The sequence below is a fragment of the Malurus melanocephalus genome, unplaced genomic scaffold (genome assembly GCF_030028575.1).
Source record: "Malurus melanocephalus ecotype Western Australia unplaced genomic scaffold, MMel_1.1 scaffold_877, whole genome shotgun sequence".
Classification (NCBI taxonomy): domain Eukaryota; kingdom Metazoa; phylum Chordata; class Aves; order Passeriformes; family Maluridae; genus Malurus; species Malurus melanocephalus.
Window position 1 is genome coordinate 18,460 of NW_026624109.1, and position 24,188 is coordinate 42,647.

The 24,188-nt window shown below is 42.4% G+C and overlaps 1 protein-coding gene across 1 annotated transcript in view; it reads left to right on the forward strand.

Annotated features, from left to right (window-relative positions):
• LOC130585368 (centrosomal protein of 112 kDa-like) overlaps nucleotides 1-21,396 on the forward strand; it is a gene marked incomplete at its 5' end in the record, with an annotated part of 38,037 nt that extends 16,641 nt beyond the window's left edge. The window contains 4 exons of the mRNA XM_057385833.1: nucleotides 8,007-8,096; nucleotides 17,574-17,675; nucleotides 20,015-20,073; nucleotides 20,940-21,396. Of these exons, the coding sequence (XP_057241816.1) occupies nucleotides 8,007-8,096; nucleotides 17,574-17,675; nucleotides 20,015-20,073; nucleotides 20,940-20,943 (255 nt within the window). The remainder of the gene's footprint in view (nucleotides 1-8,006; nucleotides 8,097-17,573; nucleotides 17,676-20,014; nucleotides 20,074-20,939) is intronic.
• Nucleotides 21,397-24,188: the final 2,792 nt, after the last annotated feature.

The following is a 24,188-nucleotide window of genomic DNA, read 5'->3' on the forward strand; positions in this document are numbered from 1 at the left end:
CCTTGGCTCCCCCTGACAAAAAATGCCCGGCTTTACGATTTATGCTGCTGTTTTCTTTGAACTGTTATCTCTGCAGGGCCTTATGGCATCCTTTGCCTTTCAAAAGAATTGAGTTTATAATGTCCTGCAGCGAAGCCCTGACTCAGCAAAAGGCTTAAGCCCCTGCCTCATTTTAAGTCTACAAATAGCCCTGCTGGTGCCATCAAGGTTTTTTAGGGATATATCTTAGAATCATAGAGTCTTGAAATGATTTGGGTGGAAGGAACTTCAAAACCCATGGACAGGGACATCTGCCACCGTCCCAGGGTGCTCCAAACCCCRTCCARCCYRSCYTKGRMMMYTYCMRGGRWYCMRGRRSMRSCMMMRSYTYYYYKGGRAWTYCATCCCARYCCCTSCCCACCCTCACAGCCGAGAATTYRTTTCTAATAGGGCTCAAGACTTTGCAGGAAAATGATCTTAAAACTGTGGTCAGCTCGACCAGGTGTGCACAGAAAATGCTGAAAACACATCCAGATCTTAGAGGAGCAAAGCAGGAAAAAAAACAGGCATGTTGCCAATCCTGACAGCGCTCAGGGAATCTCCAAAATCCAGATGAAGTCTGATGTGGAAATGTTATGGGACTGCTCAGGAGTTAATGCTGATGATCCCAAGTATACAAAGCACTGCCAGTCAGTCTCCTTCCTATAAACTGTCAAAAAATGAAAATAGCTTATKTTAGAGCCTGCCACACTGGAAAATGTTTGCATCTATTTTTCTTTTATGTTAAATGACCTASTTTAAAATTTTTTCCCCTACTGCTATAGAGACTCGATTCTGTTCCTAGAGTCAAATTATTCCTTTTCTTCCCAAACCCCTTTCTTTCTTTCTTCCCACAGTCCCCCAAGGGAAGGATTTGTCAGACTTCCCGAGGGCATCTCCTRCTGGCAAATCTCTGTAGCCTGGTGCACCAGGGAGCTGCTTGAYGGGTGGGRATGGGCAAAGCCCCCAGCGTGGAGRATTTTGCAAGATCCCCATTCCCATTTTGAAATGTCAGCAAAGTGAGCCAAACTTCTAAACATGCCACGGTGCATTTGGGAGCTCACCTTATCCCAAGTGGGAGCTGAATGAATTCTGTGCYTTTGGAAATTACACCTTTTGTCTGATTCCTGACCAAGGAAACTTGTTTTTCTTCTTTTTTTTTCATAATGGCAGCAGAAAATGGGCAACCAACTCTTGTACGGACACATTTACCAAGGTATTACCAATTTGCATTTTCATTCCGTGTTGTAATTCACGTTCACTCTTCTGAAATGGTGTTTAGTGGTTAAAATTAAATATTAGGCATGAAGATTGACAGATCTGCTGTTATTGCATGGTAGGACACTGTGAAGAACAGCTTTTGCAGGTCTTTCTCTTTCCCCCACCCATCCACAGTTGTTCCCAATTCCCCCATTCCTGAAGTTGGACTGATGGTAACAGGCTGGGAGGTCAGTGAAAGGAAAATAAAATAGGAATAAGATGTCAAACATGGCTTAAGGCATTTTAATTTCTGTTCCCGAGGAGCAATAAAGCCTAAATTTTCTGTACAGTCATAATAGTAATTGTAATGTACCTATAGGACAGAGSAATAATTTGTGTTATTAAACACTGAGACTCTTTTCTGTGTAAAATAATAGATTTTCTTTTCTCTTGCAGTAATGTTGGCCCCTGCCTATAGGTTGAGGAAAAACTTTGTTTGCAAAAACAAAGGCATTGTTTTAACAGAAACCGCAGAAATTTTGCCTTTCATATTGAATCAGTAGCATAATGAGCATTGGAGCAAGAGTTCAACATCAAAGGAGACTTCTTGGATATATAGTGTGTTGCAACAACAGCGAAAAAGTTCCCACCAGAAAGGAATTTTGCCATATGTGAGCAGCAAACATATGTATTAGGTTAAAACCAGAAGATTTCCTTTGCACCAAAAAGAGAGGACTCCAAGTACAGAGGTTTTTGTTGGCGGTGTTGTGGGCAAAAAGCTCAGTGAAAACCCAAAAAAACGTTGAGGATGCCCCAAAAATTTGGCTCWAACGTCATTTTTTCACTTTTTGAAACACCCTTGGTTTGCTCTGACTCATGGCATTACATCAATKGTCTCCATAGATACATTTGTCCATTTGTTTACAGTACTAATAAACCCAGATAAATGTATTTGGGTTAAAATGTGGAATATTTTAGCAGAAATAATGATTATTTGAAGAATCTGTGGTAAATTTTGATGGGATTCTTGGCTTGCTTCCTTTTGGATAGAGTTGTATTTGACTCTAAATAGTGAGATCACTTAGTATGAAAGAGAAGTTTCTGCCCAGACAACCCATAATTCTGGCTTCATGGAGAGATAAAGATTTTGAAAATGAAATGTTTTAAGGACAAAATTTTAAATCATCTCCATATGTATTTCTGGAAGAAAATTTAATTTTTATTAACATTCACATGGGTTGGTTGTTTTCTTTTTTTTTTTTTCAAACTTCCAGAGATTTTCTTCTCATAAACAGGGAGAGAAGACACATCAATGGATGTAATTTGAATTTAGAAAGCACTTAAAGAGAGGCCTGCATTCAGAATTATTGTTGGCACATGTTTTGAGGATGTAAAGTGGAAGCCTTCTTCTGTGGGCATTAGTAAGGAGATAATTAAGACTACAGTAGGTAATTAGGGTAGCTTTTATTACTGCATCTTTCATTAACTAATTATATTAATTTGGTAACATTTGAAAACTTCTTTGAAGATGAAAAGTGCTAACTCTTACTACCTTCAGTGGTGGCTTTACTCTGCACTGGTCATRAATATCAAGGGCTTTTTTTGATACAGATGTTCATCCATGTGTGCAGAGTTGCTGGTACAGCTAATAAAAATTACATATTTCTGTTCCAAAAAAAGGCTCTGGCATATTCTGAGCAGGATGAGCAACAACTTTTCTGCTGGCACTTCTTTTTTAATATGAAAATACATTGATATTTAATTTTTTAAATTTTTTTTTCCTTTTTTTTTGTCACTTATTTATTCAACCAGAATGAATGTTGATCCAAGACTTCCCACTCTCAGGAATGCACCAAAAGTAGGAAATTATTTCAGGTTAAAGATGCAAAACATCTCACCTTCAAAAATCGCTTCTTCACAGTRATAATCAATACTAAGAAGTTCAGAATAGTCATTATTTCTGTTTATGGATTTCTTCAGAACKGAACTTTCTTCCAGTGAATCCAACRCTTTTCAAAAATATCCTGTGGTTAAAGTTCAATCAAATCAGTTTCCATATATTAAATCCTAAATCCTTCCTACATTCCYGTTTCATACTTGTTCCTGGTATTCTTCAAACTCTTTCCTTTACCAGCTTTTAGTTGATTTAGATTAAACCTTGTAATAATGCCAAAAATTAATTCCTGCCTTGACAAGGGATTTTGGAATGCTGGCGCTGCACCTTTTTGTCTCTTCAGGGCTGCTTGTCAAAACTCCCTGCTTTACAAGGTTTTTGTTTTTTTAAAACACCCTTTTTCACAATCTCATTCTGCCCCTCAGGTACCCCCCTGAATTCCTCCGGTCCTGTGAATCCTCTCAGCTTTTCTGGAGTCCCACAGGCCCAGCTCAACGTGCGCTTCTCCCTCAGGTTTGGATCAAACTGAATTAAACCTTCACTGGAGATCATCAATCCACAGCAGGATAATAGCAGTGGAAAAAAGGTTCCTACCCCAAAATGCAGTTCAGAGGTTCCTTTCTCCTTCCACATCAGTGTCTGTGTCAATGACTGGGATGGATTCATCCAAAAATTTCTCTCAGCTCCCAAAATCCAGCCAGAATCTTCCAGCGACTCCTTCTCAAAACCGTTCCTTTCGCCTTCCATCCTTCCCGTGCCTCTCGCTTCTGTGCGCGACCCAAACAATGCGATTTTATTTTGGGATCCTTTCCATTTTTAGCAATAAATCAAATGAGTTTTCCCCTTTCTCCAGCTGTAATTCACCCACATTGTTGCAGTGGAGCTTATTATCTCATTTACATTTTTAAGAGCTTTTCAAAGTGTAGGATATCTGGGCTGGAAAGCAAAACATTCGATTTCTTTGTTCTCTGGCCAACACAAAGCACTTCCAAGGTCAGGTATGGTGTAGACATTCAACAGCAAACATGTTTACATGGCATTGGAAAGCCTGTTTAACTGAAAAAAAAAAATAATGTCTTTATAAGAGTGATGCAAGTCAACTTAGCAACAGCTGAGGGACGGGAATTCGTTCCGAACCTGGAAAAATTTAACTGAATAAGTTAAGTTTTGTTTTCTGTTCAGGGGAAAAAAGCCTCTGACTCTTAAAAATTGGCCTGGATTTTTTTTTTTTTTTTGATCCCTTTTTCTTCATCTCAGCAGTTATTAATCATAAGCTCTGCTGCTCTTTGGGCAAAATCGACACTTTGAAGACAAGAAATAAAAACTGCATTTCTAAACAAAACAAAACATTGTTCTGGGGTGTACCTGGGGTAAATCCTCTGCTGTTTTTAAGGGTGTTCTATGTGGTAAAAGCGTCCCTGTGTGATGCAGAAAATGATTTGAGGGTTCTGGTAGCTTCAGGAATTGCCATCAGCATTCAGGCTCTGGCCACTGCATGTGAGGCTTTTTGACTACAGAGAAAATTTTCAGTGTGATCTTCAAAAAGGTGCATTATTCATGGCATCCGTCATAATTCCTGCTAGAAAATTAAAATCACGGGCAAAAACCTGCTTCCTTCTAATTGCCATTTTCAGAGTTAATCACATGCAGGAATCTGCAGCAGCCGTGAGATTTGGATGTTCCTTTTTCRTTTTGGCACGGCTTTGATCGAATGCCGAACTTTTGGTTTGACTCGTTTTGCCATTGTGCTGATAAAATAGCTGGAATACTCAAATGAACATTAATTACTCGTGGAATTTATGCAGCTCTGGAATAATCCAAAAAGGGTCCAGTTAAAGGTATTTTGTGATTGATCCAAGGAGTTTGTTGAAGTTTTTCTTTTGCCATCCCAACACAAAACCTGCCAACAGCCAGTTATGATGTGATTGGAAAAGTCTGTGAATTCATACAGTAAATTCTGTTTTGGACAAATGGTGAATGGATAACTGGAAGAGTTGTTAGTTTGCTGTACTTACATGCTATAGTAAAAATACCTTCTTTCTAAATTTAAATTTAAGACATTTTCTGCTCTCGTAATGAAATAAACCATGTGTGCTCYGTGCTGGCAAATGCTATCTGGAGTAGGTGAACCTAACAAAGGCTGTGTTATCTGAATTTCCCAAATGAAATGACTTACAGCTGCACTGAAAACTTTCAGATTCAAAGGAACCTCTCACTTTATCCTCTGCAGAAGAAGTTTGTTGTAAAGAAGAGAAGGAAAAGTGAGAAATGAAGGAAGGAAGGAGCAGGGCACCCGTTCTCTTTGCCACCACGTGGTCGCAGTTTTTGGCAGGGACAATTTTGAGTTTCATACTCAGGATTTGCAGATGGCTGTGATACAGATCTGCTCTCTGACACAAATACATTTGTATTTGCACACATTTATATTTGTGCATTGAAATGCTGCCTCTTGGCCATCTTCAAAGTGCTGTGGAAGAGTCAAACTTGCTCCTGAGCACAAGGGAATGACGAGGGATGTGTGATGAGGTTTCCTCCCTCCTTATTTTTCACCCTGCCAAGCCATTTGGGCTGGAAAAGCTGATCCTGAAAGAGCAGGAGAAGATGGGTCATCCTTTGTAGTTTATCCAAAACACACTCCAGGAATGTTCCTGAGAGTCATCCTGGGCTGGTTATGAATGGACACTCTGGGGTTATGGCAGGATTTTTGTCAMATTAATTGGGTTTTTGATGGTTTTCCTGGTACATGGAATAACCCTGCTCCTTATTGCATCTCCACATTGCTCATTTTAGCTTTTATGCTCGTTTGTGTTTTACCTCACAAGACAGATGTACAAAAAGCAAACAAAAAGCCTGCAATTCACAAGTAATTCCCACATACATTTTATTATATTAATGCAAATTCCTGGTACTGCAGGACTTGTTGAGCACTGAAAACGGGTTATACGTTCAAAGCCTGGATCTCAACRTTTCTCACAAGCTGCGATAGCGTCAAAGTCCCTGGGCAGATTTGAAGTTCATGCATGGGTCTGGTTACAATTTTTGGCATCAGAACATGTAACAGTCTTACAGCTCTAAGACTTTAAAGTTAATGCCTGGCATCACTTCAAAACAGCRTGCAAGATCTATCACAAGTAGTCCTCTTATCTTATCTCAATAGCAATTTTATCCTGTAAATTATTGGAGAAYGCAGGATTTGGGTGCTGTGGAGAAGAGCGAGGCATTTTTGCTGTGAAATCTTTGCACCACGAGGACTTTTAACGGTCCTGAGTTGTTCACAGGTATCCAGGGAGCAAACATTGATCATGTGGTGGGTCCTGAAAAGTATCCCGAGTCCGTGGGCTGCTTGGTTTTTCCTCTCAAGGGAAAAGCAGGGCGCCAAGGGAGGTTTGGGTTGGGCATTAGGAAAGATTTTTTCACTGAAAGGCTGGTCAAGCATTGGGACAGCTTGCCCAGGGAAGTGGTGGAGGGGAAGTGTTCAAAAAACAAGCAGGTGGAGGATTTAGGCTTAGTGACCATTGTAGAATCGGAGAAGAGGTTGGACTTGGTGATCTCGGAGGCCTTTTTTAGGTTCTGTGATTCCAGGGTGCTCTGCAGAAGTTCTCAGAGGTCTTTTTTAGGTTCTGTGATTCCAGGGTGCTCTGCAGAAGTTCTCAGAGGTCTTTTTTAGGTTCTGTGATTGCAGGCTGCTCTGCAGAAGGTCTCTGTGCAGCTCAGCATTCCTAAAAGCAGCCCTGGAAGCTCCTTCAGTGGCATTTTCAGCATGAGCCCCTTGCCGGGTCCAGCCCTCCTCCTTTTCCCCGATGGGTATCACTGCCCCGATTTCCTGCCATACAAAAGATAACTCCAAATATTCCCTTTCCGCAGCCACAGCCGCCTCTGTGCCGGTGTCAATCCCCCATCCACATTGTGCACTTTGCCTGGAGTCAGCACTTGCACTTAACAATGCCTTTATTCAAGCTGACAACATCACTAAGCTTTTAGTAAATGTGTGAGTAAATGTTAAGCGTGTATTCAAACACCCAACAATGAGTAGGAAACTTTCAAAAAAAAAAAAAGAAAAAAAAAAATCTTTGAAAGTTGGTATTGTTTGTTTGGTGTGTATCTGTTAGAAATAACACAGGCTATCAGTTCCTTGGGGCACGCTGCTCCTTTGTAAAGCGTGTAACAAAAAGATCAAGGCTCTGAGCKACTGCCGGCATGRAAATAAATATATAAGGAGAACAATYGTGGCAAAATAAATTTKTCGATGCGTTTTATGAGCTTGGTTTAGGAGTGATTACTTCAGAGCTAAATATKGGGTAGTTGTGGTGAAGTGACATGATCATGGGATGCCTTTTCTTTATTGCCATTTATACTTTATTTGTAGATCACGTGCTGGATTTGACTACAGGGCAGGAGGGGAGCCCCTCATCTCGGCCAGCATCCCATTTCAGTAATATGGAATACATTTCCACTGCAAATTCCAGACATTGTTTTCCAGAGAGAGGATTATTCTGGCTTTAAARAAAAAAACTGTTGGTACACTGCAAAACTGCTCCTAGGAAGCCCAGGTTGTACAGAGAGGACGACAACAAAAACACGGGACATCTGCAAATGCAAATGTTGCAATATTTCCATTTGCCTTCCAATCTTTGAGGGGATTTTTTACGTTTTTAGTAGGAATTCTTGTAGCCTGTAATGGGATAGAACTTTTAAGATGTCACTAATCCTGTTCAACCAATGGTCCTGCCTATGCAAAATTACTTTTTTGAGTGGCCAAAATGGGTCTGTCACATCTTAGCCCCAAGCTCAGCTCCTCTTTCTTCCCCAGCTCGTTGGAGGACATCACCTGGAAGTTTTGGCTGCCATCCCATGTTTCTCACGTGTGTTTTTGCATCCCTTGGTGTTGTTGCAGGCCTTGCAGGACGAGTTGGAGAATTACCGGGCGCAGGTTTACGACGCTCAGAGGAGGCTCCAGCGCAACGAGCTCAGAGCCCAGGAGCAGGTACTGTCCCCATCCTGTCCCCATCCCCTGGGCAAGGAGGTGCAATGGTTAAAAATAATCCTTCAAAGCAAAAGCACATCTTTTCCTGCAAATTCTCCACTTTCTTTTCTGTTTTGTTGGTAATAAAAAAAGAATTAAACTGTCTGAACCCTTCAGGCAAATACTTATCTGCTGCTCTCTGTTGCAAGTTGGTATTTCAGCTATTTTAGCTGTTAAATGATGCATTTATTTTGAACTGCCTGTTTTCAGCTGCCTGTTCTGTTTTCATGGAGCTTTCTGAGACTATTCGAACCTGCTCTTCAATGGTTTGTATGAAGGGAATTATAATTGGACAATAACGGCTAAAAATAATCTTTAGTCCTGATCTTCTGCATTCATTGTCCAAACATGTCTGTAAACAATTTCAGATGATGAATAGTGCTAAAATTTTTCTGGACACTTCCAGTGAAGTCAGAGATTATTTAGCGTGCTTTGAGCAAAACAGCGTGTGTTGTTTACAGGCAGTGTTGGAACAGAAAGTCAATGATCTGCATTCAAACCAGATTAAATTGAAATATTCAGGAGAATATGCAGGTGATGAATACCTGAATCAGATAGCAATTTATGTATTTCCAGTACAAATCGGGTTTTGAAGCATTTGGGGACTTTTATTCAATGCTGAGTAAACACTATCAACAGTATTTATCCTGCATAAAGCATTTCTGACTCTCTCCCTGCAGAAATAAAGAGTTGGGGTGGTTGTAGAAGATTAATTATCATGACTTCCAAATACTTTTTCCTCAGTTTTTGTCGTTCTGCTGGCACATGGGAATCCTTTTTCACCCTGGTGTTGAATTCCTCTATTTCCTCTCTGCAGTGCTGGTGATGAGCTGTTCCCTCCTGTCCCCCTCTGCCTCCCAAATCCAAATGTCAGACCAGGCTCATCCTCCAGTGCCTGCAGCAGCACAGGAATGTGGTGCAGTGAGGGAGCTGGCCCATTGCATTTTGGCTTCAGAGTCTCCTGGAAAAGGAGGAGGAAAATCAGCTCCTTAATTCATGGCTGTCCCTCCCAGGGAACAGCGCTGGCTGCATGCTGGGAGGGGCGTTCTCTTCTAAATTTCATCCTTTTTTAAGTTTTCTTTAGTCTCTGCCACTGCCATTTTACTTTTTCTTTTCTCTCCTGACCTGTTTTGAGAAGGATCSAGAAGAAGAAACAAAAAATGAAATACAGAGGTAGAAGGCTGCACATGCAGATTCATGGGGTTGTCCCCCCTTTCTGCCTTTGAGGTTTCTCCTACAGGAGCACCTGCTCCAAACCAACCTACAGAACTATCCTGTCCAGACTTAGTTAATGTTAGGTAAGGTAATTAATGAGGAGTAGGGGTAGGATTAAGGTTAAGGTTAGGGTTACAGTTCCTGTACCACCCAGCACCAACTGGTTCAGATGGTAACATCCCATTCCCCAGTATAATGAAAGAGGAATGTTATTTAAATTTCAGTGTTCTGTCCATCTTTGAGCTTCTCCTGCAGGCTTTTGTTGGCAGATTTGGTRGAACTCGTATCCAAGTTCCTCAATGGTCTTGTCTCTGCCTTTCCTCCACTGGGACTTTCTGAAGCAGCTGGAGCCCCTGAAGCTGGTTTGGTTTAGGTGGCTTCGGTCTATTCTGCAGACAAACATTTTGTTAGTTGTTATTTGTCTTCTCTGTGACCGGTTAATTCATTCGTTCTGCTTATCTTTCCAGAAAAAAAAATGCAAAAGTGACAGCTCTGACATGATTCCAGTTGCTAGGCTTGGCCAGGCCACCTGWAAACATGTTCATCAAGTGTTAACAGTGGTTAACAACTCATCAGCTGATCAGGGAGTGGAAATATTCAGGGCAGTAACTTGCTTTCTGCTTTTACCAAATATTGTCTGAATCAGAATTGCATAAAACATGGAGATTTGTGCTGGCGCCATTACAAAAGCCGCTTTTCTGAGCTTTTACATGTCTATAAATAAGGAGGAGAGGGGGTTAAAGAGCTTCTGTTTTTCATTAAAAGGAAAAATCTCRTGTTTTGATTCTATAACAACAACAAACAAATGAATGAGACATGAAAAAACATTTTGTTGTGCTTTTAATTAAAACTAAAAAGCTGTTTCTCGTTATGGCTTGTTGGGTGGTATCTYAGTGCTCCATGTTGGCCGTTTTTTCCAGTGCAATGTCCTTATAACTCTTCAGCCTTTAGGAGTGACTGACAGAGCCACAAAGTTTAACTCTTTGTTCCAGTGACCCTCTGGTGATCACACAGGCTTAACCTTCTGTTGTTAGAATTATCCAGAGAGACAAATTGTCCTATAAATAAAGGGGGGAATAAATATATTGGGCTGTCAGCAAGCCCCGAGCTGCTCTAGAGGCGAGCGTGGCGCTGCAGTTGGAGAGGAGCTGTTGTTTTTGTGGAGCTTTTCCACTCCCATAYTTTGTGTTCTTGGATGAATTCGTGTTTACTCCTTTTTGATTTTCTCTCCCCTTTTGCAGTGTGGGTTGGTGCAATCATATCGTGTCTGTGTTGTCTCATATGGCAGCGATCTCTGGGTGATGAGTTCCAATAATCAAATTTGTCAAAAGTGCTGGCCTGAATAATTTTATTTTTTCCATGAAGGTTGTGCTGTCTCTGTCCTGRTTTTCCAGGACAAGGAGCCATGTGTTCAGTAATGCTGCACTTTGGGATTGGAGTCTCACAGCTGTATCATCTTCTTTCAGGTCAAAATTTTGGATGCTTCCTTCAAAAATCAAATGTCCAGCTTCTTGAGACGTTGATAATTGTATTCATGGAAAGTGGMAAACTGGCAATAAATGTAAAAACTCACATGAACTATATAGGTTTATATAATTTTTTTTGTTGTTATTAAACAGATATGGTCGCAAGACAGTTAAAGCAGTCTGGGAAGGTTTCTGGCAAATTTGGGTGTGTCCAAACCATTTCCTTGCAAAGCAGCGCTGGAGTTTCTTCCATCCCAGTCCTACATAACTCTGGGATCAGTTTTCTGTCCCATGATCCTATTTGAGTTGTGTTCCTGTACCCTGAGCTCCTGGAGTGAACGTGCCCTGTGGTTCTCTCTGATTTGTGCCTGGATCTAAAATGAGTTGAGATTTCCTACTGAACATTATTCCTCAAGTCCTGTGGCTTCGTGCGTTTGTCAGTCACGGTTAAAAAATCTCCATTGTTCATACAGGAGACTTCACATCCTGTGAATGTGTAATTAAAAATGACACACATCAGCCAGAGCTTAATGAATCCAGGAATTTAGGCATGTGCAACAAGTTTTGCAGAATTGGGGCCTGTAGAGGAATTTGTGGTAGTGATCTTTTTTTTTTATACTATCCAGATTTCTTCAGCCTACATCATTTCATTTCAAATTCTTTTTTGAAGTTTAATCGCCCCAACTCAGTTTACTAAAAAGCTCCAAGATTCTGTCTTTTGGGAATTACACACAAGAATTTTCTCAGGAATAAAAAACCCTCTTATTTTTTTCACTGCTTGTTCTAATGTTTCTAGCCGTAGATTTGGATTGAGTATAATGTAAAATTGGGGATAATAGAGGGGGAAAGTTCCTCGTGTTTGCAAACTGCTGAATTTGCAGCACTACAGATACTAAAACCATGAGGATACCTCCAGTCATAAATCGAGTTTTAAAGGATACAGATTCTGAGACAGCAAATCAATTATGTTCAATTCATTAATATTGCTGAGGAAATGAGGGAGAATAGCAACGGAGGTTTTCAGCCCTTTAATTTATTTTTCTTCCAACAGATTACAAAAAAAGGAGAAAGGAGTTATCTGAATGAGGATGTTATAGAAGTATTTGGCATAAAATAGAACAGCTTGGTTTAAGTGGATTTCACTCGTGTTCAAATGAAAACAGGAGTGATAATTGTAAAAGAGCCATGATTCAAAAGCATTCAGCCAGTTTTCATTGCTAATGTTTATTATCCTGACTTGCTYGATTTTTTCATGGCTGCTGGATATTTACCACATTCAGCCCAACTTACTGTTTCCATGCCAACTAAATATATTTGTTSTCAGATGAATGCTGTGATGCATCCTTGTGAAATTTCGGTTGCTGTGTAGCACAGAGGAACTTCTGAGGCTTTGCCACACCTTCTCMTTGCTGGGAGCAGATTTGGGGAGCTGGGAACAAGGAATCTGTGAGCCACAGATGAGCAATGGGCATTGAATGTCCATGGTGTGAGTCCCACGTAGCTCTTAATCTGATKGCTGGAATATTTGAGTAATGTCAGCCCTTTCGTTTAGGGATTTTTGTCCATATTTCTTSTTTGAAACATTATCTGTGGAAGGYGTCCCTGCCCATGGCAGAGATGATCTTTAAGGTCACTTCCAACCCCAACCATTCCGTGATTCTYTGATTTTTGAAGGTATCAGAGAGTTTTAAATAGCATCAGATGGCAACCTGACTCGAATTCCCACATTTTCTCGAAGTGTGATCTTTCTCAGAAGATTCTGATTTCCTAGAATCAGATAAATAAGCTCTAGGCTGGGATATTTAAAAGCCCAGGATGGAGGGAGCCTTTGTGTCACCAAGCCAAGGGACGCTTTGGAAACTCAGATCCAGCACAGGCTGGAAGTGGTGATGAAACTCCACCGTTTGCTCCTCTTTCTTCAGCCCACGTTCCTGAAACACTTCCAGAGTTTCTCCCCCAGTTATTATCGACAGAGRTTTGCTTGTTCACGCAGCCAGTGTGAAAATACAGAGCCTGATSCTGCTGCTGCTGGGTTCTGTCAGCTCCCCCAGCACTGGTGAGCTCTCAGCACTTCCCAAATGAGGCACTGAAACCTCTCTCTGTAGAGCCACAGGACAGGAGGGATTGTGTGGAAGGTGACACGTGCTGGAATGTACGACTGAAGCACAAAAATGTGTTCCAGCAGTGGTGTCAGGGATGCTCAGAGCTTTGTTTCAGACTCAGTTATCCTGACAGAGCATTGGGGATGGCCAGAGCCAGGAATTAACCCCCTGTGTTGGAGCTGATGATCCTCGTGGGTCCCTCCCAGCTCTGGATGTTCTGGGGTTCCACATTTTCAGCTGGGCTGGTTTGGGGTCAGTTCCTCTGGATCAGGGGGTGTCAGTGGGGTCTCCCCCATGTCCCACTCACCCCATGGAGGGGACAACCCTCCTGCTGCAATCCCAACCTCCTGGGATAGCAGAGGGATGGCATTGACAGGAGCTGGAGGAACAAAGATGGCATCAGCCATGAATCATCTGGAAGGAGAAGAAAATAAATCCAGGATCTTCCAAATCCCAGCTGGAACAATAGCAGAGCCCTGGCGAGGGGGAGGCCGAGAGAACAGCGTGAATTTTCTAGCCACAACATTCCTGGTTGTTCCGTGGTGTTGACAGTGAAAGCTTTTATTCCTCTCCAAGTCGTGTAATCCCAGGAATGCTGCTCTTGCCATATGCAGCCCAGTGGTGGGGTTTGTTTCAAAAAGCTTCTTTTGCAGCTATGAATTATACGGACTCCGATTGCTTAACTGCAAACAGAGGATTTTCCAGGTGGGAGATTTTGGTTAAGAAAAGAGAGAGATGGGAATTCAAGCCACTGAAGGAATAAGGCCACTTTGGATGCAGGTTGGGAAAAGGAAAAAAAATGTCCTGGAGCAGGAAACTCTGTGCTCAACGAGGAGCTCCGCGGGGCTGGAGGTCCCCGTGGGTTGGTAAAACAACAAGGCAAGAATGTTTTGGATGCTGGGATGGTTTACTGGCTACAGACAGACAAAGGGGATGGCTGTGCCCTCAGTTTGTGCTTTATTGGAGCTGTCAGGACAGGGGAGGTGCTGCAGCAGGATTTTCTCCATGCAGAACAACGCGGTGTTCGCTCAGCACAACAACTCACTCAGCTGATCTYGGTTTTCAGCTGAGCCAAATTCACGGGATTTATGGTGTTCATTACTTTCCTTAAGAACTCAAGAACATTTGTATCRAGTTGCATGCTATTCCTGTGGATTGGGGAGAACCATATTTCAACGGGAGGGTCGGAATTCCCGCTGCCTGAAACCAGAGAGGATGTGGGCTGAAAAGTGCCGGATATTCGGGTTCGATGATTTTCTGAAAAGACAAATGCTCAGAGCTTGGTCTTCGCTGAAAACAATTGATGCATCGTTGGGTTCTTCATTAGGAAAAATKGTTTCAGAAGATTTCAAGCTCTGGTTAAATGTTGTCTTGTACAACAGGAACTGGAAAGATCTGAAATGTAAGGAAATTGTCAATTTTGGATGGTTTGTTCGAGCAGTAAAATTGCCACTCACCTTGCAGTGAGCTGCCACCATYCCTGGAGGGATTTTGGAGATGTGTGGCTGTGGTGCTGAGGGGCACTGGTGCCCTTGGCAGGCTGGCTCATGGCTGGACTGGATCTTAGAGGCTTTTTCCAACCTCAACAATSCCATGATTGTGCTGATAAGCCCTGGGCCAGGCCTGGCTGCTCCATTTGGAAAGCTCAGGTTTGGATATTTCTCTTCTGGGCATCAAACCCAGCTTTTATCTCTCTGAGAACGGTCAGTGCCCGGCAGGATCTSTGGGAAATTCCAAGTCCCCTGCTTTTTGCATCACTCTCKRTAATTCTGTGACTATTTATCTCTTYTTTTTTCACTAATTTACCGTGTGACCAGGCACACATGAGCTACGTGTGGCWACTCCAGCTCTCTGCTGACACCAGAGATGATTGATGGCAAAATTCTAAACCTCATATATTAGCCACCAACCTGAATAAACAAAGACCCGTGTGGCAGCTTCATATTAAAAGCTATAAAACCTTCCTGGGGGTTCATGGATTAAATCAACTCACCAAAATGAATTTCCAAAAAAAAAAAAAAAAAAAAAAAAAAAAAAAAAAAAAGCTGTCTCAGGACTCGAAGAAAAACGAACACAAGTAAATGAAATAGAGCCATCCTCATCCAGTCTAAAGCCCTCCTGAGGGATGAAGAATTGCAATTTTAAACATCCCTCAAGAGTGCAAGAGGAGACACAGTATTTGTGGATCCTAGGGAGGCAGCTTGAGGCTATAAAAGAACAAAAAAGCCTTTAAGGCACACAAAAAAAATTTCCCTGCAGACATGGCTTTCATTGGTGAAAAATAAGTGTTAAAAAATAAAAACCTTCTGCCATTAAAATGAGTGTCCATTAGCCCAGTCAATGTTATTTTTGAAGAATAGAAGTTGTAAGAAGTGATTTAGASTTTTGCCATGCACTATTTTAATCTCTTGGGTCAATAAACCTTGATAGTGACTTTAGCCAAAAACACCAGCAGGTTGTTTACCATGACATGGCTGGAAGCAGCTGGGCACTCTTTTTCATCTTATTGTGATGCATTTACCAGTGAGCAGAGCTGAAAGGAACACATTTTGTCTTCTCAAACAAATTGGAATTGTGTCCTAAAGGTTTCACTGAAAAAAAAAAAAAAATATGGATCTCTTGTCCCTGAAACAGAGTAAGGAGTCAGCCCCAAGCCAGACTGCAGCTCCCGGGGCTGGTTTTTCATTTTCTGTCTCCATTTTCAGCTGACCCTGTAAGATATCTCCAGACTTTAAAGCCCAATACAATCTTTCTTCCTGACTTTCCAAGAAACACCTTTGTCAGAAGGGAATGATCCTCTGCTGCTCTGCAGAGCTAATAACAAATGTTACCAGCGTTGTGAAAGCACTTATTTGGAGCACAACTGCAGGTTAAACCATTAAAACCAGTCACCTGGTTGCAAGAAAACTCTTGCACAATTAGAAAATTAATTCCTTCACAGAGCTGTATTAAAATTTTTCTCRCATCTGCATATTGGCCAGGTGCTCATCCAGATCCATTAAATAGAATCTTTATTAATCAAGAATTAGGAAATAAAAGCATTTTGCTGCTCTGGCTGCCCGTTTCTGGTCTCGTCTCACCAAGAATAAATGGAACATGTTGAATCAACTGAAATATATGTTTCTGCTCTATCAAGGTCCCCACCCAAATGAGCTGTTGGCTCAGAAAATATTTATCCTGGCAGAGCKCTTATGCATAACTCTGGAAGCCTTGATAGAAATAGTAGCATAAATTTATTGGTGTAGCTCTCAAAACCATAAATTTTGATCGCTGGCTCATGCACGAGCTGAGTTCAAACGAGGTTTCCTGTCTCACCTCTCCTTTTTTTCCCCTCCAGATTTTCATAGTGGCATCACTTCCTTGCRCTTTCCCGAGGAAAGCCTCTAATTGAACATTTGCATAGAGATCTGGCGATTCCTGCTGCCTGTGGGGGTGACTCAGAGGCAGGATTGTCCTGAGGTTTTATCAGATGGTTTTATTCCTTTTGTATCGATAATTGCACCTATGTGAGGTTCTGGGGTGAGGGATGGAGTCGGGGTCAACTCAGCCTTGGGGTCTCATGTGGGGAAATTCTGGGAGTTGGAATTCATGGCTTCTTCAGGTGTTGGGTTGTGGTGGATTTCAGCCTTTTGGGAACTAAAAACGRCACCAAAGTTGGTGTGTGATCCATTGGGAAAAAATAAAAAATCCATCTGAAAGTTTGAAGGTATTTTATGAGTTAATCTGATATCGAAGGCCTTTGATCCTTTATCTACACATTCAGTTGCTAATCCAGAAGAACACCAAAGTCCTTGATTAATTTGAATTARGCAGTTAATCCCATTGGGAGTTCAGTGCAGATGTGAGGCTCTGATCCAGCCAAGCAGGAACGTGATGGGCTGGCCTGAGCCACGCTCTCCATCTTATCCCAGGTCAAAACCCATCAAATTCAACATTCTGGAGAGATAAGAAACACAGCCCTTCCACCTGATCTCTGCTCATGTGACTCTGCTCTGTACCTGCTCTTTACTCAGCTTCTGCTAAAATTGATGAAAWTTTCCCCCTGTCCAAAGCTCCTCGTTTTGGGGTGAACTTTTGGTCTTGGAATAAGTCTAAGATGTTCAAATTTACTCATTGAAAGTTCTGTAACCTCCATGAAGTTGAGGAAAGCACAAAGTGCAATGAAAAATAGTTGCATGATGAGTAATTTTTTTTAATGTCTACAAAAGTGCCTAGAAGTTGAGAAATTTTGTAAAAAATATCTTGGTAAACAGGAACTCAGCTTGTCTAAGGGAGCAAGGGGCAAATGACACCTCACTGACCTGGTTCAGATCCCACCAAAGACAAACAGAAAACTTCTGACTGTCAATTTACAAGGTGTGTCTGTATAAATGCTCAGTTCAGATGGATTTGAGAATGATGATTACTCCTTCAGACCATGGTCTTTTCTCTTTTCTTTCCTCTCCATTTATTTTTTCTTTTGCCTTTGTCATTTTTACCTCTTTTGCACTTTACAGGTCTTTGCTGATCTTTCTTTTCTCTCCTTCCCTCTCCCTTGATAATACAATTCTGTGTTTATTTGGCCTCCAATTTGGGCCAAAGAAGGAAAAAAAAAGTTACCCTCCAACATCTGAGAGCAGCCATTTATAGATAAATTTCTCTTTCTTTTGTTACAGTTGATTACTATACGAGAAGAATATGAAAAAATACTGAAAGGGCTGATGCCAGCATCTTCCAAAAAGGATTTTGAAGACACCATTTCATCTTTAAAGTCTCAGGTAAGTTCTTGTTATTYATCTTCAGCTTTTTGGGCTGGATAAAAGCCTTCTCTTCTAGRCAGGAGGTCACGACCTTTTGAAATTTGGCCAAAAACACTGAATAAGTCTCAAAACCAAATTATGGCAGCACTCACATTCTTCCCACTCAGTCGTCTTTCACAGAGCTGTTCTCCAGTTTGGGGGTTACCACACTGTGCCTTTTGATCCCAGATTTTTCTTCCAGGAAAAGCTGTGCTTCAATATCAGGGTTTTTTCCTCAACCTTTCAAACACAGCTCACAGTTACCTTTCATCTCCTTACCCTCTTTCTCCTGAAGGAACCATGTAGAGGCTGCCTATAAAGGGTGAAGAAGAGGATTAGAAATAATTTTATTTTCTGTCCAGCCTATGTAATAAAGCAAAATTGGATATTTTTATAAGATATTTGTTCTAAATGATCACTGTGATATTTCTACATTTTCCTAATTAATGAATCTCTGTAATGTTTTGTCTTGAACATTGTTAACCACCAGTTCTTCTAGATYAATGCAGAATCAGTTTGATTTATATGAAATAGACTATTAAATTGCCTAATAGGAATATCCAATTGTCATTAAAATAGGGAACTGCTGATTAATTGGGTGTGTTTCTTGCACGAGGTTCCCACTGAAGTTATTTGGGGCTTTTCTGTTTGGTGGTTTGAGAGCTGGAAGAAAACAAAATGTCATCATTGCCTGAATTCCAGTAAGGATAAATAGCTGTAAAGAAGGGTGATCAGAGCTGTAGAATAATGGGAATCCAAGGGAAATGCTGTCATGTGCATTAATCTGAGCTGGGAAGGACTGGGATGTGGGATGTGGGATCTGTCCTGGCTGAAGGGAAGGAMTGGGACAAAGACAGAGCCAGGCTGGTGGCTCAGAGCTGCCCTGAGCTCTGGGAAGAGCAGAAACCCCAAGGACACCACACACAAGTTTAGGCCCATTACCATCACATCCTTATACCAAATTTCAACACAATTTTCCAAGAAATTATTGCTCTACAACACCTCATTTCTCTTTCTTCTGCAATCTTCTCTGTGGAGATGATTGATAATTCAATGTGTTTGGGGTTTTTCCCTTTTTTACTTCTTTGCAATACATAAAGGTTATTCCATGTCATATTTTGCTCTRCGTGAGACACTTTCCCAGGCAGAGGCCACCTTTCATGAAAATAGGAAATTTTCAGAGTGGAAACTCACATTTCTCTGTGCAAGGGGTGACACAACTTCAGCACTCTGGTTATAAACATTCTGCTTCCACCTCAAGGGATCTCTAATGGGGGTGATGCTCTTTCTTATTTAAATAAGAGAACTCATTAAACTCATTAAAGTTGTGAGAAATAAAGAGTTTAAGGTCTACTAGGGAAATCTATTTCCAGCTGATAGTAAAAAGCTATTTTTAAAGGCTCCTAAAAGAACTATTAGSACTGCCTGGTAGGCAGCATCACTGAAAAAAATACAAGAATACCACGCCTTTTAACGAGTTAAAAAAAAAAATAAAATCTGATATCCACCTGCAGGGCTTCTGTAAGCAACAGCAGCAGCATTTCAAAGGAGTAAAAGTAACTGCACACATGAAAACCTGGGTGCTCTCCCAGAAATGGTCGCTGCTGGCTGCGTTTCCACACGCGCTGGCGGCGGAGACCACTCRGGGAGCTGGGCTCTCTCTGAAGCACAGGTGTCCTGCTCTTTGAAAATTGTTGAAATTCCTGTTTGAAAACATCAGACGAGAAGGGCACTGGAATCTGTGCACCTGTCAGGGTTATTTATTGTTGGAGGAGGATGAAGAGGACAGGCTGGGTAAAAGCGCCGAGCGGGGATAAAAATAAACAGCGGGAAAAGAAAATAGTTGAGGCTCGGGTGAAGTTTTCTAAACACGTGGCTAAATGCAAAGGATTGCTGCCTGGTTGTGTGCTCCTGGTGAGATGGCCAACAGTGTTAATGAGCATTAATTTTCATACACTCGAGGAACAGGTGAGTACCTTCATCACAAGAGCAAAAAGTGCARGGATCAGAGCGCAGGAGCCACCAGGGAGCTGAGAGGAGAACGGGAGCTCCCAAGCCCTTGCACAACCCAGGTGGTGCCACCAGCTGGGTTTAACAACTGGTTTGACTCTTTCCTGAAAGAGTAGAGAGTGCAGAGCCAGAGCAGAGCCAGGGAAGCCAAGAGAACAGTCTTCTATTAAATATTAATTCTGCTCGCAGCTAAAGTGTTACCGCATTTATTTAGGCAGGAGAGATCAGAAAAACTCCTTTAATGAAACGAGCACAAATATATAAATTGGAATTTTGTACCCTATTTTCATATGGGATGTATTTTACAGGTAAGTTTTCTGCAGAAAAGAGTCCTCCAGGAAGAGCTGAACGCCTGCCACGCCAAAAAGTAYGGGATTATCTTTGCTCTTGTGCTCCATTTCACACTCGCGGGTCCCGGTCCTTGAAGTTTTACGGCTCAATTCCAACGCTCCAGCACGGGCMCAGTTTGAAAAGCTCCTTATTTTCAGTAAACAAGCATCTGAGAATCTTTCCCCAGTGCTTAGTCAGAGCTGCTAGAGCAAGATTAGAGAACTTGCAGGTGCACTGCAAGTCCAGGCTTCGCCTGCACACCGGCGATGAGGCGGTGGCTCCGCGCACAGCTGCGGCTCCGCGGTGATGCCACCTCCTTTTAAGATAGAAAACAATGATGCAATGTAGAATATTACAGATCCCATCTTCAAAGGGCCGGATCTCCATGAGCCTGAGCTTTTTTTTTCCAGCTGTTTACACCCTCCAATATAAATTATGGCAAGTGCTGCRGCCATAAAAAGCCTGGCTGCGCCTTTAGAGTAAGTGATTCACGTGGAGAGGTGAGTACAGGGAAACTTCCTAGGAAAGCCACTCCATCTTTRTTGTGTTTGTAGGCATGGATGGTGTTTCATATCTCACATGAGGGTTTCTGCAAATCWGAATGGGTGCTTATAAAAATAGTGTCAGCATTTGTAAGGTATTTAAGCAACTGCAAAAAGGTTAGAGTGTGACAGTTGTTAGAAAATATTAATCCTCAATTATTTATTAACAGGAATTAGCTAAAACTAASTGGAAACTGAAAATGTCCTAGATTCTTGGTATGAAGTCCAGCATAGGTAACTTYGTTAGATAAATAGAAAGCTCCAGAYSCGCTGCCCACTGGACCCAGCCCTGCTTTCAGCCTGTTGTGTTTTTATGATAAAAATAACAAGGTGTAACTGACAGAAATCTCTTCCTTTCCAGGTAACTGATGGATCGGTGGGATCTCTGTGATTGCCAAATGGACTGCTTTGAATAGGTTTGAAGATTTGGCTCTTGTAAATTGTAATGCAAAGATTAGCGGTTCTTTTGTTAGCACAAAAAAAATGAACTTCATGAAAACATATTCATAGCTCATGTCAGCATGGATTTTGTTGCATCTTCYGTCCATTTTTTTTAATCATTATTTTATTACGGATTTATGCTTTTGATACACAGTTTCATGCCACACTGAGCTCGCTTACTGAGCAAGTAGACTTTGCTCTACTAATATTTTTGTTACTCCTTCCCAATACCATTCTTTTTACTTTTAAACATGAAGAAAACCCCATTTATTATTATTATTATTATTATTATTAATGTCAAAGATATTTTAACATATTTTGACATTGTTCCGTGTCCATGTGTTTACATAATATTAAAATATTCTTATTTTCTTACATTTTTGTTTTGACATTATTGTCCTGCTTGAGCATCTCACTCACCTCAGTAGCCACGGGGGGTTTTGTATGGTTTTTTTAAATGGGAATGTGTGTTGTTTTAAGGGATTGTGTTGGCACGAGGATGGGAGCACTGCAGTGGTGATGCAGGCRGCTCAGTGGGGTTGGATATTCCAGRCACAGGGAATTCCTTCCTCATGGTGATAACACAGGCATGGGTGTTGCTGGAAAAGAGTCAGAAGTGATGTGGCCGTGGCACCACGTGGGCGTGTGCCAGTTCTCTGCGGTCATCCCGGGGAATCTGAGCAGATCCCAGAGCGYTTTCTGGGATGGAGTTTGAGGAGCAGTGGGAAGCTGATGGAGCTGCTCAGCCCCCAGAGCTGGCTCTGCCTCCATCCATGGGCCAACGCTACCTCCTGGCCATCCACGGGATGGAATATCCACTGGGACATTCAGAATGGGCACATTCAGGTCTGCCAGGCACTGGAAAAGCTTTGTTTTCCCTGAGAAGCATCCTGCTGGTGTTGGGATAAGGCCCTGGACACCATCCCTTTGTTGKGATTGGGATCAAGGCCCTGGGCACCATCCTGCTCCTAGGGCTGGGATCAAGGGCCTGAGCACCATCCCTTTGTTGGGTTTGGGATCAAGGCTCTGGGCACCATCCTTTTGGTGAGATTGGGATCAAGTTCCTTGGGCACCATCCTGGTGGGGCTGGGATCAAGGGTCTGAGCACCATCCTTCTGGAGGGGTTGGGATCAGGGCCTGAGCACCATCCTTTTGGTGAGATTGGGATCAAGTTTCTGGGCACCATCCTGCTGCTGGGGTTGGGATCAAGGGCATGCTGGAGGGATTGGGATCAAGGCCATGGACAYCATCCCACTGGTGGTGTCAGGATCAAAGCCCTGGGAGCCATCCTGCTGGTAAGGTTAGGATCAAGGCACATTTGAGAAATGGGCCAGAAATTCCTGTTCCAAGCCCAGCCATGGCTCTGGCACCATGACACCCTGCTGACAGGGACGGTCACCTCTCCCATCTCACCCCGGTGTCACCAGGAGCTCAGAACTCAGAGGGTCCCACTCCCCTGGGTGCTCATGGCAGTGCTGTGCTGCCAATCCCAGCTCCCAGCTGGGCTCTTATCTCCTCCTGGCACCGAGATCAAGGAGGAGAGGCTTTGGCAGGCTGGCCCCATCCTCCCTGCTCCTGGCAGCTCCAGCACACTCCGTGCCAAAGCCCGGCTCTGGCACGGCATTGCCAGCCCAGCCTGGGCCCGGGCAGGTTTTCCACCTTCCTTGAATCAACAAGTGATTCTTCTAATTACAGATAAGGGCTTGTCACAGCTCCTCTGATAAAGGAGGAGGTGCCGTGGCAGGTGCCGCAAAGCCTGGCCTGGGGCGATGGGGAGATGGCAGCAGCAGGGATTTGTTGGGATGTGTTGAGTGAATTGTGGGAAGGAAAATGATTTTACCCCAAAAGGTGCAGGGGTGGCTGGGCTGTGCAGAGGGACAGGCTGTGGGCACTGGGATGGCCCCAAATCCAAATGGCAGAGATGGGCACAGTGTCAACTCCTGTCATGCCTGAGGGAAATGGGACATCTTTGATTTTTTTTTCTCCACTTGTGTTTTCCATGATATCTGTGTGGTTTTAGTGCTTTTGAAAGCAAAAAGGAGTGTACATCCATAGAGAAACACATGGACCCTCTTGCAGCGACTTGAATTCCTGAATTTCCTGCTTTTTGATGGAKTTGGGTTGCTGGTGTCACTGATGGTCATAAAGCAGCTTCAGAGAAGTAGATGATGGTCAGTCAGGGGGTTTCAAAACTCTCTCCAGCATCAGATACAGCTTGAGGAYCACTTTGAAGGTGCTTGTGAACCTTGTGAGAACTTAAATGTAAGTTTGGGTGGAATTCTCTTGCARTTGTTAACATTGCTCTGATCATTTTTGTAACAAGTGAGGGTTCAAGTCCAAACTGAAGGATTAGACTGATTTCCACCGTTATTGTTTGCTCTCTGCCTCTCTTTCCCCGGCTCAGTAGGAATTGCCAGCTCCTCAGAGTTGGCTTCCTTGTCCCTAAAYAATCTCTGGCAAAACCAGCTTGAGTGTTCTTAAAGCTTCATTTGTATTTTAGATTTATTTAATTCACTGATTTTGCTCTGTGAGAGAAGATTGTTTTGCCCTCCATAAAACCCCACAAGAAAACGTCATCGTGACATTTTTCACCGGTACCCAGGGAGGTGACCCTTATCAAGGTGACACTTTATTTCAGTGCCACTCACAGTTCTTGTGTTACAGGGAACAAAAATGCTCCTTTTTGGCCCAGCTGGAAGAAAAGGGATACAAGGTCCCTCCTTCTGCAACAGAGCTTTGATTGTGCTGTGGACAGCAGATACTCCTGGTGCTTGCCCAAATCTCTCCTGGCTGYGGTGGTTTCAAACTGAGAAATGATTTTGCTGCACAGAAAAAAAAAAATATTTTATGGTGGCTAGAAGGAAATGTTTATTGAATTTTCTRGAAGAAAAACGCAGCTTTGATTCTGATGCTAAGAGATCTTGATAGGGAATCTCTATAGGATCTGATTTTTTTTTTAATTCTCTTAATGCACTGCAAGTTCTCCCCAAATCACAGAATGGACTGGAGGCACCACATTGCTAAATTATACTTGGTCCCCTTTGGAGGGTACAAAGGCAAAGTAAGACGTCAGATGTCGTGTGAAGAAGTTTCAGAACACAAGGTCATTTTAATTCAGCCTTTTTTTTTCCAAGGAGCTATCTTTTCCAAGCTTTGATATTTTCTTCAG